The 18,772-nt window shown below is 39.1% G+C and overlaps 1 protein-coding gene across 2 annotated transcripts in view; it reads left to right on the top strand.

The window, feature by feature from the left end:
* Positions 1-18,772, top strand: part of LOC145992031 (ras-related protein Rab-11A) — a 41,002-nt gene that overhangs the window by 11,114 nt on the left and 11,116 nt on the right. Inside the window, exons 2-5 of one of the 2 annotated variants that reach the window (XR_014442120.1) lie at positions 474-595; positions 3,582-3,655; positions 4,793-5,067; positions 12,362-12,553. Coding sequence is in view for 1 of the 2 variants with exons in the window: in XM_083128102.1 (XP_082984228.1) it covers positions 474-595; positions 3,582-3,655; positions 4,793-5,067 (471 nt within the window). In the remaining variant the exon portion in view is untranslated. The remainder of the gene's footprint in view (positions 1-473; positions 596-3,581; positions 3,656-4,792; positions 5,068-12,361; positions 12,554-18,772) is intronic. The other variant, XM_083128102.1, reaches the window with a different exon arrangement.

The raw sequence follows: 18,772 nt of genomic DNA, 5'->3' as shown, positions 1-18,772 counted from the left end.
AAGGTGGAGCTTTGGCCACTGAGAATAATCCTCCAAGGCAACAAGTTTTCACTCTCCATAATAGACACAGTCCCCAGACACATCATATGTCCAGGGACTGAAATATGATTTATTAGATTAACACACTACCCTGAAGACGGAAGCATAAACAGCCAGGTAATTAAAGATTTAACACAGTGGTTAAAAGTCCAAAACTCAGAATGTATGCATCACCACTGATAGCTAGAAAGAAGAATTGTCCATACTAAGTTTTCAAGTACTTTTGCAAGTGGGAGATTGATGTTGTTGCAGGTTGTTCTTCTTGTGTATTAAATGAGAAAACCATGTTAAAATTACTTAGTTAATTCCCTGTAAATTCAGTGAACCTTTGTTATTGTTCGTAACAAATGACAAACCATTAACATTTCATTGCCATTTGGTAATGACACAGCAGAAAATTCCGTGACGTAATGATGATCTCTCTTCCCTTTCAGTGGTGCTGATTGGTGATTCTGGTGTTGGCAAGAGTAATCTTCTCTCACGATTTACTAGAAATGAATTTAATCTAGAATCAAAATCCACTATAGGAGTAGAGTTTGCTACAAGAAGCATACAGGTAACTCTTCATATTTTTCTTGTCTGACAATGGACATATACTTTTTCAATACCTCAGGGCTATGATTTTGGTTTTTGGGTATTTTTTTATAATTAGGAAGAGTGTTTTGGAACATAATGAAAGTGTTGGGAAAGCATTCAGGGCTCGCACTAGAGTTTGTGCACAATTTATGTCCAAATTTCAGTATGTGACCCACAAAATGCAATTGCTGGGAGTCGTGTAACACCCAATTATTTCATGAGAAGCAAAAAAAGTCATATCAAAGTTCTATTTCAAAAAATACAAAAATGCTATCTAAGAAAACATGGTCTGACGCACAAGTATTGAGTATGGGAGTCACATGACTGCAAATTTTATTACCTTATTGCGAGCACTGATGCATAATTCATGTTACCACTGTTAAGCTTTGTTTCAATGTTTGGTGTAACACTCAAAATGCAACCAAAGCAGAATTTATTGTCAAATAAACACACTCTACCGGTAAAAGTGATATTTTAAAGTTTCAACCTCACAGCAAGGTCTTTCTCGGACTGGACCATATTCAAAAGAAAGTTTTTCTTTTTTAAATTTGGTTCAGGGTCTGAGGAAGACCTTGCTGTAAAGTTGAAACATCATGTTTATAGTGTGCTTATTTGACAATTCTGCCTTGGTCAGCATTTTGAGTGCTTTATAATTCATGTTTCCCAGCACAGTATGCTGTCAAGGTGAATGCAAATTTGAAGCAAGTAGTGTGTGTCAAGATTTATTTGTATTCACATTGCGGCCAAGTAGTTTATTGGCATTGTGCAAACTTCAGCAGTTTGCATTATTTCATGAATATGAAAGAAATCCTCAAATATTTAAATTTCCTGATTAGATGTGTTTTGAAATACAGACCTATTTTTAATTCATCGAAAACTGCATACTGATTAGGATCCCAATGAGCCTAATTGATCATAAATTGAACTTGAAACCTTCTCTGTCTCTCTTTTACCATTCATGGGTGTTTTATTGTTGATTGACTAAACTTGTCTTTGCCATCTGATAGGGGATTATCTGGTAGTCAGTAGTGGTGCAGCCAGATGGGGTAAAAGGTATCGAATTAGGAGTATACCATTTAAAATGTATTACAAAATTCTTGAATTAATTTTCTTTCCTTTTCTAATTTGTAGGGAGGAAGAAAATTTGGTAAATTAAGAAATTACAAGGTAACCAAAAAAGTTCTTGCCGTTCTATGACGGTGATAAACAAAGAGCAATACAGTGGACAAAGTTTCGAAGTAATCTCCATCAGCATCCAACACCTTTTGCCAACGTTTCTGCAGCTGCACAATACCCTGCTGATAGAACTCGGCGGGCTTGGATGCAATGAAGTCCGTGAGTGTGTTCCGCAGGTGTCCCTCATTTGCGAAGAATCTCCCATGGAGGTGGTTGTCGAGGGAATGAAACAGGTGGTAATATGTTGGTGCAAGGTCCAGTGAATATGGTGGATGGCACACTCTCTCCTAGCGAAGTTGCTGAAAGGTCTCCCAGCTCCTCTTTGCCACATGTGGCTTGGCATTGTCGTGCAGAAACAGCACACCCTTGCGATTCACCAATGCCGGCTCCTTCTGCTGCAACGCACGGTGCACCCTTTGCAACTGCTGAGAGTAGAGGTCAGCAGTGATGGTCTGACCAGGTGGAAGGAGCTCGTAATGCACCACTTGCCGACAATTCCACCATACAGAGAGCATAACCTTTCGTGGGTGCAGAGGTGGTCTTGAGGTGTGAGGAACAGGGTCACGTGGCGACAACCAATGTCTGGTACACTTGTGAGTGTCATAGAGGACCCACTTTTCGTCACCAGTGAGCAAGCAATCAAATATGGGTGTGTTCAGGTGCCGAGTGAGCAAGGACAAACAGGCTGTCACTCGTTGTTCCTTGTTGGCTGCCGACAATGTGTGGGTACGCACTTGCTTAACTTGTATGACTTCCCTATCCCATGCAGGTGCAGTCTGACTGTTTCAGCGGAAACATGGAACCTTTGTGCAAGTTCATCACACGTTAGACCACTGTTCTCCTCGATGGCTGCTTTCAGGGCCTCGTCATCCAACACATGTGGTCGTTCACTGCGAGGTTCATCCAAAAGGCTCACATCTCCCAAATGGAATTTCTGGAACCAATGCCTGGCAAATGCGGCGACTTGATGCGGCAGATGACAGGCCCACTTTAAAGTCATACAACAAACACATGCGAACAAGCTGCTTCGATACCTCCATTTCTCTTCGACACTGGACGAACTATGACTGCTGTGTGTGTGCAACGTGCCTGTATTACTGACAGTCGATGGTCAGACTAACTCCCGATCGCTTGGCAGGCACGTGTGTCATTTCGTTTCCTCTCTGCGAGCGCATGATTAATGGGACGTCAAGAATGGCAAGAACTTTTTTGGTTACCTTGTATATTTATATAGTGGTTAAATGGAAAAGTTGATGAGATTTTACTTAATATTTTGGCTTTTGACTGCAATTATTGGACAAAATAAAGTATTAAGTGGGAGAAAATACTATTGAACATTCAAGAGTTTTGGTATTCTTTTGTACTGTAACTGTGACCCCATGCAAAACATTTTCAGGATGTATGTTTTTATGTCCTCCGTGGCCGTGCTTTTGACTCCCAACTGCGGGATGGCATGGGTTCAGTGTCTGAGTATTCATCCTGTGCATAGGACTGGTGGCAACCCAGCATCGTGAGGAAATTGGGAAGCTAAGAGTGAGTTGCGTAACCCGGTCTCTGAAATCTCTTCTAACAGCTGAGGGTTCGACATGCTGACACACGTCACCCCATTGCCGGTTGAAGATCTCCACATCTCTAGGGACGATTGTGGGAGGGAGATAAGCCAAGCCCCTTCCAGGACTGTAGCACTATGGGTTATTATGTGTTTGTACATTTACCAGTTAAATGTTTAATTTATTATGAAATGATTATGAATGTGAACTTTCACCTGATGACTATTGTATTTTGTGTAGGTTGATGGGAAAACCATAAAGGCTCAGATCTGGGACACAGCTGGGCAGGAACGCTACAGAGCAATTACTTCAGCGTAAGTATAAATTTTGCGCAAAATAAAAGTATGCTAATATTTTTCAATGTTAAGAGATTTCAGTTCTGTATGAAACTGGAGACCAAATTCCAATTAATATTTGTCTGAATGTTGGTCACAGTGGTGCCCTACCATTGCCTAGTGCTTTCTACCTTTACCTGTTCTAACAGGTTCTCTTTGCCTCCATTTGCCAAAAATCCAGTAATAATGCATAGTGGTCAGCAATATGGCAATTAAATAAATGTATAATTTATAAACTAAAACAAGTGTTGCATTGGTACTGTCCTCATTTTCATATTTTTGTCTTACTCACTCTCTCCCTGAAATATTTCTAAGTCTAGAAATCGTTAATGTTGCAACATAGCTCGTGAGCACCAGAGAGTACCCAACTTCACTACAGTCACTTGACTAGATGAAAAACGGTGGTGTAAGATTTACATGCTTGCTTATTATTAGAAAACTGAAGTATGATTAATAATGTTAGAGAATATTTGCAATTCTGTAAGCCGAGAATCTTTGGTAGGTTGGAAACAGTACATTCGACACTGATGCACCTAGAGAAAATTGTCAGGTCTAAACAGAGGCATAATTATGAATAATTTGGGCAAAGTATATATATATATAGCAGTACCTTGCAAAGTACTTTGTAATGTGCAAAAAATAGTATTTTTCAGAATCTGGAGCAAAAATGGGATTGTAACATGGGAAAGATGTAACTTGCACTCTCGTAGACATGTTTCAAGACACTTGTTTTCCAGTGATAAGAGTCTGAGCTTTCTTTTTCTTTCACTGAATTAGATGTCGCCGGTCAAATCCAAAATTCTCCAGTCTTTTTTCTAAGACTTTTTTTTTTTTTTAGAATTCATTTGTAATAATTAATTTGATTTATAATTTGGATTATGCTTTCAACTGCTCGGCTTATTTTATTGTTTTCTGATGCTGAAGTCAATCCCATCTATTTGGATGCTTTGATGCTAAACATACCATTGGTCTAAGTAGCAGAAGTCTATGTACTCAATCTTTCACCACACCACATCATGTGGCTTCGTCAGGAGATAAGACAAGAATAGTCAAAGTGAATGTAGTTGGAATTTCCGGATACCTGATATTATTTCTGAATCTATTTTCCCATTTCAGGTACTATAGAGGTGCAGTCGGTGCACTACTTGTGTATGATATTGCAAAACATTTGACCTACGAAAATGTAGAGCGATGGTTAAGAGAACTTCGAGACCATGCTGATCAAAACATAGTCATTATGTTGGTAGGGAACAAGTCAGACTTGAGGCACTTGCGTGCTGTGCCAACAGATGAAGCCAAAGGGTTTGCGGAGAGAAATGGGCTTTCTTTTATTGAAACATCAGCACTGGACTCAACAAATGTAGAAACAGCCTTCCAGAATATTCTTACAGGTAAGTACAATATGTCTTCTCCAGATTATACAAGTTGGAATTGCATTAATGTTGATTATTCATAACCATGTCTGGATTAAGATTTTTTTCATATGAACCAATTTGTCAATTGTTGACTAAATCCAGTTAATTTGTTACTTAAATTTGTAGAAGGTGACTGCACTATTTCATGCAAATGGTTCAGGATGATCAGCATCAGTTGATAGCAATTAAGGTATGAGAGCCTCCCTTATGGTGTAGTGGTAACGTCATCACCTTGTGATCAAGGGGTCCTAGGTTCTATACTTGATGGAGGCACAACTTTAAACTATGACATTAGTAGTGGAAGGTGAGGAAGAGTATTTATGAAACACTGTTATGTAACTACATTGTCTCAGTGTGATTCCATAAGTTGTAATTTTGATACGTTGGTAAATTTACCTTTAGGATGAGAATTTATTGATGTGGTGGAAATAAATGTAAGTATTGGTCCAGTTCAATCGGTACTTTTGACCAGGGTTGTTGAAGGTCCAGGAATTTTAAATAAATTCAATTCTGGTCCAGGAGAGAAAATTGACAAGCACAAATGGGTTCTGGACCGTAAAGAACCTTTTTATCTATAAAGTATTTCAATTCGGTCCAGGAATATTTTTCAGTTGGAATTAAATACTGTCCAGGAACCTTTTTTTCAATGAAACCACCGAATTTAAATTGTGCGAGAAAAAAAGTTTTGGTCCAGCAGTGGAACCCAATAGAACCCATTAGAATTTATGGGTTCCTTGACCTTGAACAATCCTGCTTTTGACCACTTGACTAGTTTCCACTATTGTGTACATTAAATGTTCAGCTGCATTGTTTCCTAGCAACTTATTCATGTTGATTTGACCAGCTGTTTCAGTTGTAAGTATATTGGTTTCCTGAATTTGTAAAAATATTGCATGAAAAGCCACCAGGGGTGTTGCAACAGTTCATTCTAACATTGAAAAAATTCAGTCCCAGTACAATTTATTACTTTCCTACCTCCCTGATAGAATATTAAGTTGACACCAGTAGGAGATCAATTTTGATTGTGAACATCTCAATATATGTCCTTTGAAGTTAGGGTGCAGCTTTAAATAAGGTCAAGTCATCCTGTGCAAGTCTGTAATCTCTATATATGACTTCAGTGTGCATGTGCAATATCATGTTCATTGGCTGATTTGAAACAGGTTATAGATTTTGAACCATGAACATTTACTAGCAGAATTAAATTTTCAGAATTGTTATATATACAGTCAACTCTCGATTCTACGACCCCGGGTATAACGACCCTCTCGAAGTAACGACCCTTTTCTCGGGAACCGTGAAAAATTTAGAAAAAATTAGAAACATTTGGAAAAAAAAGTTGAAAAATTGAAGGAAATCGGCCGAAAAATGCGTTGTTTTTTCCTCCACTCATTCCCTTTAACGAGCGCTCTACCGCTCACAATTGGGTCTGAACTAAAAATAGACACCACCACACCATGCTTGAGTGATATCCAATAGCACTTGACACCTCTGCCCCCCCCCCCTCCCTCAAGCGCACGAATGTTACCCCGCACCCGATGGCCGCTACCCAACGCGCCAGGCTTGTTTTGCCATGCTTTCTCTTGGATACGCGAGAAGAGAAGATCGAAAGTGCTTGGATGTTATTTTAAATCGACCTTGACTTGTTTCCTTGTCCTGAGAGATGCTGAAAACTCGCAGGTGAGGAGGGGGGGCGGGGAGCAGCCCGATATGACTGCTGGACTTGCAGTCTTTGCCAATGTGTGTGGAGGGTCAAGCTCTTTCATCGATAAATACACCACCTTGGTCCTTGAGAGATAAGATCGCAGGAATGTTCCAAAATAGAGATGCATGGAACCTGGAAGTCTGGCTCATCTGTCCAGCTCTGACCTAGATTTCCCGTGAGTGAGCAACTCTCTGCCTTGTAGCCGACAACTTCCAGTAACCGCTTTCATTCAAAACGTGTTCTTTGTTCCCTACAACACTTCATAAAAACGCGAAACTGTTAGAGATAATCAAAGCCACATAGGCGAACTAAAGATCGTCAACCTGCTTAATGCGTTGTCATCCAGGTTTCCACAAAAGTTTACTTCGATCTTACGTGCATCATAACTCCCGTTTCCCGCTTCATAAGTTTTCCTAATTGTGTCGTAATATCTGCCAAAAAAGTGTTCCGTTGGCTGACTGACTTGTCCCTTTTTTCCTGTCAGCAAAGGGGGGGAGGGGCGATTTTCTTGCTCGTGTGCGCACACGGGCTGATTACAGGCGAGGGTGGAAGTGGACCCACCCCTCTTCCTTTGACGTTTATAATGGAGCAACCAGTTCTGGATATATTCTTGAAAATGAACAAAAACGGAATAAAAAAATTAACCCTCCCCCTTTTCCCAGCTTATTCTCAGCCACTGGTGTGCACGGCAATGTTGATAATTGCAGAATTCAGGTCTCTTTTTATGCTGTTGTCTGCATAGGAAATTTTACCCGTATTATTGTCTGTTGCATGGTAAAACGTAAAGCAAGGGACATTTCTTTCTTCTTTACATACTGATAATGTGCGAATTACTCACAATTAAATATAAACTTTAGGCTAAAAGATTAAAAATCAGCAACTTACGTGTGTGAGTATGAGATTTTTCGTACTACGTTTCGGAGGTTACACTACCTCCTTCTTCAGGTTGAAACGATGTTATTCAGACACCTGACATGGTGCCTCGTCGTGAAAGTGAAGGTTAAGGATTTAGGTTAAAAAGTTGCATGAAGGACACTTTCTAAAAAAGAATATAAATTACACATCTAAAACCGCGCAATACTATAAAAAACAAAAGAACGTTCAAGGCTGAAGTCGGCGAACTGCCGACCAGTGCTCGGGGTAGGCGAATGCACGGTGTCAGCCCGTACCTGGGGAAAGAAAACTTCCCCTCCTCAATCCTTCCAAACTGGGGCTCGGGAGTCACCAATCCAAGGAGAAGTCGACTTCCACCTCGGCGGCTTTCCTAACCTCAGGAGTAACACGGAAGCCTATCTCGTCCCTATTCACTGCGGCTTTATCCCATTTTTTTAAAGAAATTAACCCAGCCGTCTTCTAAATTCCCATCGTCCCTATTAAGTTTGTTCCAATTTTTCGCGCATATATAGGCAGCTTCATATACGTTTCTGTCCAATTTATTGTTGACCTCCCTAATAACCTCCCTTTTAGCAATCTTATGTCGTTTGACCAATATGTGTTCAGATAATCCTGTTTTGGGTATGCCCTCCTTTACGTCCTTATCATGCTCTCCCCACCTAACTTGCATACTTCTCCCGGTCTGTCCCACATATTCCTTTCCGCATTCACACACTATCCTGTACACTCCCTTCCGCTCTTCAGGGTTATTGCGCCTATCCCCCCTCCCTTTCTTATAGGACGTAAAGTGCTTTTCAATACTCCGGGGCGCTCTTACCCCACATTTTATTCCGTAACCCCTCACGGACTTTTCAATTTTCTCTGAGACCCCCTTAAAATACGGGATCCCGACAAAATATGTGTTCTTTTCACCGTTTCCTATCTCAGTTTTTTTCCTCCTCTTTGTCATTTTGCGATGTTTCTTGTCTAACAATCCTTTTGGCTTTCCTAGCTACTTTTTCCAGGTCGCGGATAGTATACCCATTCTTTACCCCCACCTTCCTTATCCATTCCCCTTCTTTCTCTTTCTCTTTTTCGTCATTGCACAGTCTTTCGGCGCGAATGAAAAAGTTAAGAAAAACATTTAATTTAGTCCTATTCGAATGTTGGGATCTCTTATGGAGGTACAGCTCTCCAGAAATTACTTAAGGGGGTTAAGGAAGGGAATATTCCTACGGCCTTTGGGATACCTAAGACCCATAAGGAGGGGATACCCCTCAGACCCATCATCCCCATGTATGCACATCCAGGATACGGTTTAGCTAAAGAAATGATTAAGAGGATGGGAAAAATGAATATGGACACTCCGTATAGCGTCAAAAACTCTCTTATGGTCAAAGAAACTATTGAGAAACTCACCATAGGAGAACGGGACGTAATCTGTAGTTTCGACGTTATTAATCTGTACCCCAGTGTCCCCCGGGACAAAGCTGGAGATTGTTTGTATAGATGGTTGATTGACCAAAACGTTGAAATCTTGGTCGCCTGGGAGTATGTCCGGTGGTTTTTTCTCATTACGGGGTACAATTACTTCTACGTTAACGATAAAATCTTTCGACAAAAAGAAGGGTTGGCCATGGGCAATCCCATCTCTGGCCTTGTGGCCAACATCTTCATGCACTACGTCGAAAAAGCCGCTATGGAGCATGTAGGGGGGAGGGGGGAGGTAAAATATTATGGGAGATACGTAGATGACATCCTCATCATAGGGAATGAAATCAAACTTGACAGCATTTTCGACCAATTGGGGAAGCAGGACCCCAGAATTGGGTTTACTAGGGAAGATATGGCCAACGGAAAGATCCACTTTCTTGACTTGTGCCTTACTAAAACCGGACAACGGATCGTAACCGGGGTCTTCCATAAACCGTTAGCTGGAGAGCTGTACCTCCATAAGAGATCCCAACATTCGAATAGGACTAAATTAAATGTTTTTCTTAACTTTTTCATTCGCGCCGAAAGACTGTGCAATGACGAAAAAGAGAAAGAGAAAGAAGGGGAATGGATAAGGAAGGTGGGGGTAAAGAATGGGTATACTATCCGCGACCTGGAAAAAGTAGCTAGGAAAGCCAAAAGGATTGTTAGACAAGAAACATCGCAAAATGACAAAGAGGAGGAAAAAACTGAGATAGGAAACGGTGAAAAGAACACATATTTTGTCGGGATCCCGTATTTTAAGGGGGTCTCAGAGAAAATTGAAAAGTCCGTGAGGGGTTACGGAATAAAATGTGGGGTAAGAGCGCCCCGGAGTATTGAAAAGCACTTTACGTCCTATAAGAAAGGGAGGGGGGATAGGCGCAATAACCCTGAAGAGCGGAAGGGAGTGTACAGGATAGTGTGTGAATGCGGAAAGGAATATGTGGGACAGACCGGGAGAAGTATGCAAGTTAGGTGGGGAGAGCATGATAAGGACGTAAAGGAGGGCATACCCAAAACAGGATTATCTGAACACATATTGGTCAAACGACATAAGATTGCTAAAAGGGAGGTTATTAGGGAGGTCAACAATAAATTGGACAGAAACGTATATGAAGCTGCCTATATATGCGCGAAAAATTGGAACAAACTTAATAGGGACGATGGGAATTTAGAAGACGGCTGGGTTAATTTCTTTAAAAAATGGGATAAAGCCGCAGTGAATAGGGACGAGATAGGCTTCCGTGTTACTCCTGAGGTTAGGAAAGCCGCCGAGGTGGAAGTCGACTTCTCCTTGGATTGGTGACTCCCGAGCCCCAGTTTGGAAGGATTGAGGAGGGGAAGTTTTCTTTCCCCAGGTACGGGCTGACACCGTGCATTCGCCTACCCCGAGCACTGGTCGGCAGTTCGCCGACTTCAGCCTTGAACGTTCTTTTGTTTTTTATAGTATTGCGCGGTTTTAGATGTGTAATTTATATTCTTTTTTAGAAAGTGTCCTTCATGCAACTTTTTAACCTAAATCCTTAACCTTCACTTTCACGACGAGGCACCATGTCAGGTGTCTGAATAACATCGTTTCAACCTGAAGAAGGAGGTAGTGTAACCTCCGAAACGTAGTACGAAAAATCTCATACTCACACACGTAAGTTGCTGATTTTTAATCTTTTAGCCTAAAGTTTAAATTTCTTCTTTACACTGCTGTTAAATGTTCAGTCTTCGTATCTTTAAAATGCTGGGATTTTTCTCTTCCGCCACCTGTTGCTCGAACTTCCAGCCGGTCTCCTTGTTTTTACGATGCAGCTGGCGCCAGTGTTTTGTCTAGTGTCTGCAAAGCTCTTGCTTGCCGATGACTCATCCAGGGCGAAGGAAAAAGTTATTGTTTTGAATCTCGCAAAGCTGTTTTCATTTGACGATAACGAAATTCGATCTCCAGAAAGGAAAACAAGAGTTAAAATAACTTCATGTTCTGCGCCTTCTGATAAGCAAAACTGTAAATTTAATTTGCATCCGCTTTTCTTCAGAACCATTCATGTGAAGAAAAAAGAAGTGCTCAATGTAGGAATGGTCGCTGAGATCGATTAAAAAGACATTATTCAAGGGGAAAACTTTTGGAGGACTGGGTGTTTGACATCGAGAATACTCCTAAATCCAACATTAAATCATCGATTAACGTGAGAGTAAATAACAATCTACCATTTTGATATGTAAAAGTGCGCAGTTTCATAAAGCTTGTTTTCAGTTCATTTTATGCTGATGGGCTAATCGGGACTAAATATACAGTTTAAAGTGAAATTCAATTCCAAACCTAAATTACTTTCGACTGGGATGCTGTTTAATGACGTGTCCTAGAATACGCATTGGGTGAAGACAGATCGCAAGTTGAGCGTTTCCTTTTTCACACTGTATTACAATGCAAGTCAAGGAAGGAGTTTGGACTGCTCCCTTGAATGGGGAAGGGGGGAGTGTGAATGAAGTTGATTGAAGCAAAGAAAACGTGTTTTTTTTTGTTTTGTTTGCGTCCTGTGCATAACAGGTTGTATAACTACCAGGATAAATGGTGTTACCATCTCCTATGCATCTTTGTGTCCGTTTGAGCTCCGTTTAAGCAGAAAATTGGGGCAAATTCCAATAACGACCCCTTCGAAATAACGACCCTTTTCCCGGGAACTGTGAAAGGTCATTGAATCGAGAGTTGACTGTATATGTTTTTCTTGAATCTGAAAAATTTTACATTGTCTTTGTTCAATTTATATATATACTTTAGCCTGTTGAAGTTTAATATGCTTTTGGTTCTTGCTTTCAGCACTTTATCTAGTCAACAATTTTTAGTAGATTTTTCCTTTCCTGCAGACTTAAGTTAAACTGTATTTGTAGTATGCCATGAAAATGCTTGCTGTACCTTGTGTTTGCATGTTGGTCTAACAAGTGTTGGTTCTACAAAACCACCTGTCAACAAGGACTTGATCACTTGTGGTAGAAGTGGCTTACAACCTTTACTGCTGGAGTTTACTTTTTAAAGATTTGGAAATTGCAATTGCAGCCAAAAAAAAAGTTAGCTTTTGATTATAACCTGAAAGAAAATGATAGAATGTATTTAATTACATTATTACTTACATTGAAAATTGGACATTCCATTTATTTCAAATGTAGTTTAATTTTTATTTATTTTTTTCTTCTGTTGATATCATTCTAAGTTAATTTCTGATTTTTATGCAGAAATTTATCGGATTGTATCACAGAAGCAAATCAGAGATCCTCCTGAAGGAGATACAATTCGGCCACAAAATGTAGAACCAATTGATGTGAAGCCCACAGTCAGTACAGATAATGTGCGTAAGCAGTGTTGCCAGTGACTTCCATGCACACCAGTGGTCCTTCATATCAAGTCTGACCTGCGCTTTACTTCAGGTTGTGTACTTAGCAGTAGTTGCCTTATTTTAATTTTGAGCTAGAAGTATCTACAGTGGAATCTATTTTTTAAAGTTAATTTTCATAATTTAAGCATGATTTCAACAAATATTGTTTCATTTTTACCCTTACAAGACAATAAATTTAATGACAGCCATAATGTTGAATTCACTTTTTTCTTGTTGCATTATTATAGTAAATAAATGTTATTCATGGAGCTAGCAACATGTATGCAGTTATATGGCAGAGAAAAGCAGAAATACATGAACATTTTATTAGAATGTTGGTGCACTTGATTAAGGAACAGGGTAGCTATATGTGAATTATTGCCTCTGGGAATAATGCGTGAATTCTACGTGAATTTTTCACTGTAAACGTGAAAAAGTGCAACTTTTATTAAACGAAATGAATTCATACATTTACAAGTGCCCCGAGGCAAGTTTTTCACAGTTTAGTTTTTATTTTTATTGAGGAAGGAAAAAGGAAGCTGCGTGGAAAATAAACAGAATTCTCTTAATCCGCTTACTTAGTTAGTGTCTTTTGCAGAACAATCTATCTGACAGACAGAAGATTATTGCAAGATAAGATATCTTGAAGTTGATTAGGTAAATTTAAGTTTGAAATTCTCATACAATTGACAATTTTTCGTAGATGAGTATATCCCGTAACATTTGTGACTTCTGTTTGCAGATGTTTTTCGAGTCTGAGTATGTGAAATGGCAAATGTAAACTCCACACTTTAAATCAAACATTTTAAATAGTATGGGATTCACAGTTACATTTAATTAAATTAGAATTTTTGGGTACATTGGAATCGCACAGACCCTATAAATTGTTAATATATTTGTGTGTGTGGTGAGAGGCGGTAATACGTGAGGTTGAAGTAGAGAAAACATCTGCTTGGACCCTTGAATTTTTTGTAAGCTCTCCTTGAAAAGCGGGAATTATACTTGAATTTTATCATGGTCTTAGAGTGTGACCACCTTGAGGAAACTACAACAGATTCCTACCAGTATATACAAGGTTCCTTTAGTTTGAATGTAAACAAGCACTCGTGAATTTTGAATTTCACTCTTTCGTTTATTACCAAACAATGCAATTTTCACGTTACTCAGCATATCTTTATATCCTGGGTTAAATTATAGTACAGATATTAATTGGCAGAGTAAGGATTCACAATGACTTAAGTGTTTTGTCCATAATGGAGGAAAGGCAAGGTAAATGAGGGAGAGCATGTTTATATCCATGGTTTCAAATCACCAGGGATAGTTTGAAAGTGTGTTGCCGATCCAACCTTTTACCCAGCTAACTCAATAAGACAGCAAATGCCACTCTACCAGCATCTGATCAAAGAATATAGTGGCCCCTACTTCCATAAGCTCTATATCTGTGTTTCTCAACCATGTGGTGTGGCCCCAAATCAGGCCCTGGCGTCAGTCATACTGGGCCATTAGAGGTTCTCCTGAAACTCATCCTTTCAGTTTCATCGTCGCCTAAAGGTAAGCTAATTAAGCTAGAGGGCTCATACCCCACATATGAAGGTCTATAATTAATCCTTCCCTTTTTAATGCTAACAACCCCCCAAAAAATAATATTCCTATTGACCCTCACAATAGGAACCCTCCTTTCTATTTCTTCCCGGGTTCAATACCCGGTGGAGGCACATAGTGGTTCGGCTCCCACTTTAAACTGTAGGTCCAGTCCCAATTAGCCTTACTGTGCATAAAGTGTACTTAAAACACCAAATCAACCAATCATCCTTTTAGTTTGCTCATCAATTTTCATTAACAAATTTATATTTATCAACAAGCCTAGACATAATTTTAGGTACTCTCTGATTATACCATAATTTATATATTAATATTTAATTTCAATGTAAAGATGAAATTGTTTTGTTTTCTTTCTTAACGACAGGGCTTTTAGCGGAGGTAATATTTATACATTGTGCATCCCAATAATTAGGGTTAAAGGAAGCTAAAGGTCAATTATGCGTCGCTGTGGCTCAGTCGGTTACGCGTCTGACTACCATGCTCAAGGTACTGGGTTCGATCCCCAGCCGTTTCAAATCCGGGAACTTTTCCAACGTTGGAAGCGGCCCTGGTGCCCACCCAGCGTCGAATGACATGGGTACCTGGGGGGAAACCCTTCGGCGTAAAGGCGGTCAGGGGCATGATGCTGATCACATCACCCCCACTCATGACCGGATCAAGAAAATCTGGGGCGTTACCCCCACAACCCCTATATGCCTCCATGGCATGGTGCTAAGCACAGGGGAGTACTTTTACTTTTTTTTTTAAATGTCAATTTGATTTTTTTTTAAAAAAATGGCGTACAGCATGTCCTGTGGCATCTCGAGAGACAAATGCATAAAAAAAATGTAATACGTAGCGGTGGTACATACCTACAACCATGCAAAGTGTCATTGATATCATACTCTTTACTTCTTGGCTAAAAAAATAAAAAATAAAAAAAATGAGAGCAGCAGTGTATGACAGATCGTAAGTTCTCTAGTTGAAAATGTTGTATATAAAAATAATCACGCTGTACAAATTACAACTTTGCCAGCAATGTGTAAAAAACTACAATGGCAATCACGCTGTACAAATTATAACTTTGACAGCGCTGCAAAGAAAAGTCATATTGGCAATCGCATTGTATAAAATAGAGGAATAGGAGGGTGGTGATATTCTGTGGCTTGGTTGAATGGAAGCCGGGGTTGTAAGCTTATGCGATGCATGTTAATCGGATTGTTTTCTAACAAATTTCAAGCATGTTTGCATGTAAAAATTAATAAAAATCTGAATTTACTAACACCAGACTTGTTTTTTGACATTTTTCATGAGTTAGCGTATGTGGTTTAAGCCTGAAAGGTAAAAATCCAAGTAAGGAAGTTGCTCCCCTACGATTCTCCAGTTGCCAGAAGTGCTACGAGAATAGGTAGGCGGTCATAAAAGATTTTATGAGACTCAGTACGCTGTCTCAAAGATTATTCGTCTAAAGATTATAATGTGAAATTTTTTACATTATCATCGCAACTAGTTTGCAAAAACGAAATATGTGATTCCACGATTGTGATAGTGTTCAACTAGTTCTTGTTTGGTGCAAAGTGAACTTAAGTTGTTTTACTTGAAAAATAAGAAATATGGAGCAAATATTGGCTGAATTGCGAGCTATCTCGAAGTCACAAGAGGAACTTAAACAGGAGTTAGGACAAGTGAAAGCAGAATTTAAGAGTGATCTAAAGAATCTAGAAAAAAATATAAGAGCTGATCTGAACATCCGACTGAATGTCATGCAGAAAGATGTGTCCCTATACAGGCAAGAATGCATTTCTAGGAATGAGAAGGTTAGGAGTGAAACCCAGAAAGTTGACATGGAAGTGAGAAAATTGATAGAAGAAAAGGATGAATTGCGTCAGGAACTGGTGGTTGTGAAAAACAAACTTTTTGAACTGGAAGAAAGAATACAAAACAATGAAGCCAAGACTGTATGGTGTCATCGTCAAGTACAAGTACCAGAGTCTGTCAAAAAGAAGCCTGCATTTTCACCTGTAGATCACCAGGAATCTACTGAAGAGCCATCAGAAGCTGAAGAATGGTTTAATTTTATTGCTGGTAAATCCCATACAAGTGAAAATATTCCCATCGAAACTAGTGAATTACAAAATGGTAATGTTTCCCATGAGGTAGAACATTTAGTGGGTATTGTGAACAATACAGTGTTGCCCGTTTTGTCAGGTGTAGCTCAACAAGTTAAAGTTCTACAGAATTCAACTACTACCATGCTACACAGGTTTCGGGAAAATGATTCAGATAGTTCACCCAGCACAATTAGCTGTCATTCATCTGGGCTTAAGAGTAGAAAAAAGAATAGGTCTAGGAAAAAGTCTCCCTTAGTAAATGTGAATAATAATGATAGTGTAACAACACTTTTCCCTAATGGAACAAGTAAGAGTGTTTCTAGTTGCAAAGAAAATCAAGTTTCCTCACATGTTACTAAAATAAATTTCTTGAAGTCAGATCAATTAAATAGGTTTCCGAAATTCTCTGGAGTTTCTAGTGAACTAATCCCATCTGAATTCTTAGATGATGTCGAAGAGAATTTCGAGTTATTTCAAATAGCAGAAACAGATTTTATGACTTATGTACCAACGCTGCTAACAAAAGATGCTAAGCAATGGTACAAGATCTCAAAGCAAAAATTTTCAGATTACCAATCTTTCAAAATTCAGTTTCTGAATCATTATCAAAATTCTAATTGGAAAACAACGATGCTCACCAAAATCTTGAATTCCCAGTATCAAAAGTCTGTTCATGGGTCACTGCTAACATTTTTCATGGACCAATGGAAAATTTTGCAGATTGTTCAACCTACCACTGATGAAGCACAAAGGCTAGCTCAAATTGCTACTTTGATGCCTTTCAAAATCAAGGAAATTTTCATAATGAAACCTGTTACCGAGCTGAGTGAAGCCATCACGGTAATAGAAAATTCCGAAGCCCTTAGCAAAACTTCATTACGTGAAAGGCCACAGGCAGTATTTAACAGTAGAACTAAAAACTATGATAATAATAGAAACGTAGCAGTTATTCAAACTAAATGTTCCCTTCAGTCTAAAGACAGAGGTGACAAACTCAAGTGCGAGGTTGTTGATCATTCCAGCACACAGCGTAACTCAAAAAGAAATGTAATCACCAATGCTAATAAGTCTACTTTTTCGGGAAACGAGTAAGTCGCTCATGTCGAGAGGGAGGTGTCATGAGTGTACCTGCTAATCCTCCTTTGCAACAACCCAACTCTAGTAATCTTAATCCCACACGCAAAAAATTTTACAATTCAGTCAAAACAAATACCGAAGCACAGGTCATTGAACCCTTGTACAATAATGTCCATTTGCTAGGTGATTCCATGATGATCCGCATAGCAGAAACCTTGGCAAACTACACTGTTTCATATGATTCACTAGGTAAAGGGAACATAGGGTTATGTACTAGCGGCCAAACTATTTCCAACCTATCTCAAAAGATCTGTCCAGATACCAAAGTTGGTAATAAAGTGATGTTGCTTATTGGCACCAATGATTTTTTGAGATATACAGAGCTACACAAAATGAAAAGTGACCTCAAAGGTTTGATACACAAGTTATTACCTTTAACGAATCAGTTAATATTACTCACATTACCACCAATCCCAAAGTTATTAACTGCTGACAATCCTGATTTGTGGAGTAAGTGGAGTCAGTGGAATAATTTTCTAATGGAGTTAGGGAATGATGAGAATCTCATTGTAGTGAATATTAGTCATCTGTTTTTGAATGCAGATTCCAGTATAAAATTGGATCTATTTGAAAAACACTTAGGAAATCTAAGGAATGGCCGAATTGATTTAATTCATTGGTCAAAGTCTGGGATGAATGTAGTTTTTGATTTCTTGAAACAAAAAGGTCTGTTCAATGATGTCAATCCAAATGAAATCACAGTCCAGGCAGACATACACCAGTTTAACTCGTTAAACTAGTTACGAGCTCATGTCAAAAAGCAGGTGATGTGAGTGATGCGATAAATCCTGCTATTCATTTTATAAACTTAAGTGAATGTGATGAAATAGATTGCAGTGCAGAAATCAAAAATTGTAAGCAACCCATAAATACTAATAGCAAGCGTAAACATTCTGCTCACATAAAAGTAAGAATAAACAATAAGGAATATACTTCTTTACTCGATAGTGGCGCTGAGGTCAGTGTTCTCTCGGAAACCCTGTGGAAGTCTATTTGTACTCAGGCTTCTAAACCACGGCTATTGCCAGTTACGGGGATTAAATTAGTTGATTATACAGGGAAAAGGAAAGACAAACTAATAGGTTCCACTCATTTGAACGTTGAAATTTGTGGACTTTCTTTTTACATTAAATTCCTGGTAGTCAGACATTTAAAAGTAGACATTATTCTCGGTTTAGATGTCCTATACAATATTGATAGTTCTTTAGACTTTGTCCAGCGAGGCTTACTCTTGGAATCGAGCGAAGGAAGCAAATTCTCCAAATTTATCGCTGTTTCAAATGAAAGTTGTCCGGAAGAAGAGTTAGATTTCAGACCTTCTGTATCTAACATATCCCCACGGTCATCCTCTCATCCTTCTGATGAAGACTTGTGGAGAAGGGTTAAAGAGTGTGAACATTTAAATGAGTCACAAAGGATAGCTTTATTTCAGTTGTTAAAAC

Source organism: Lepisma saccharinum, chromosome 1 (assembly GCF_977018435.1).
Source record: "Lepisma saccharinum chromosome 1, izLepSacc3.1, whole genome shotgun sequence".
Lineage (NCBI taxonomy): Eukaryota > Metazoa > Arthropoda > Insecta > Zygentoma > Lepismatidae > Lepisma > Lepisma saccharinum.
The sequence above is the reverse complement of the archived record's forward strand: the minus strand, read 5'-3'. Positions and strand labels throughout refer to the sequence as shown.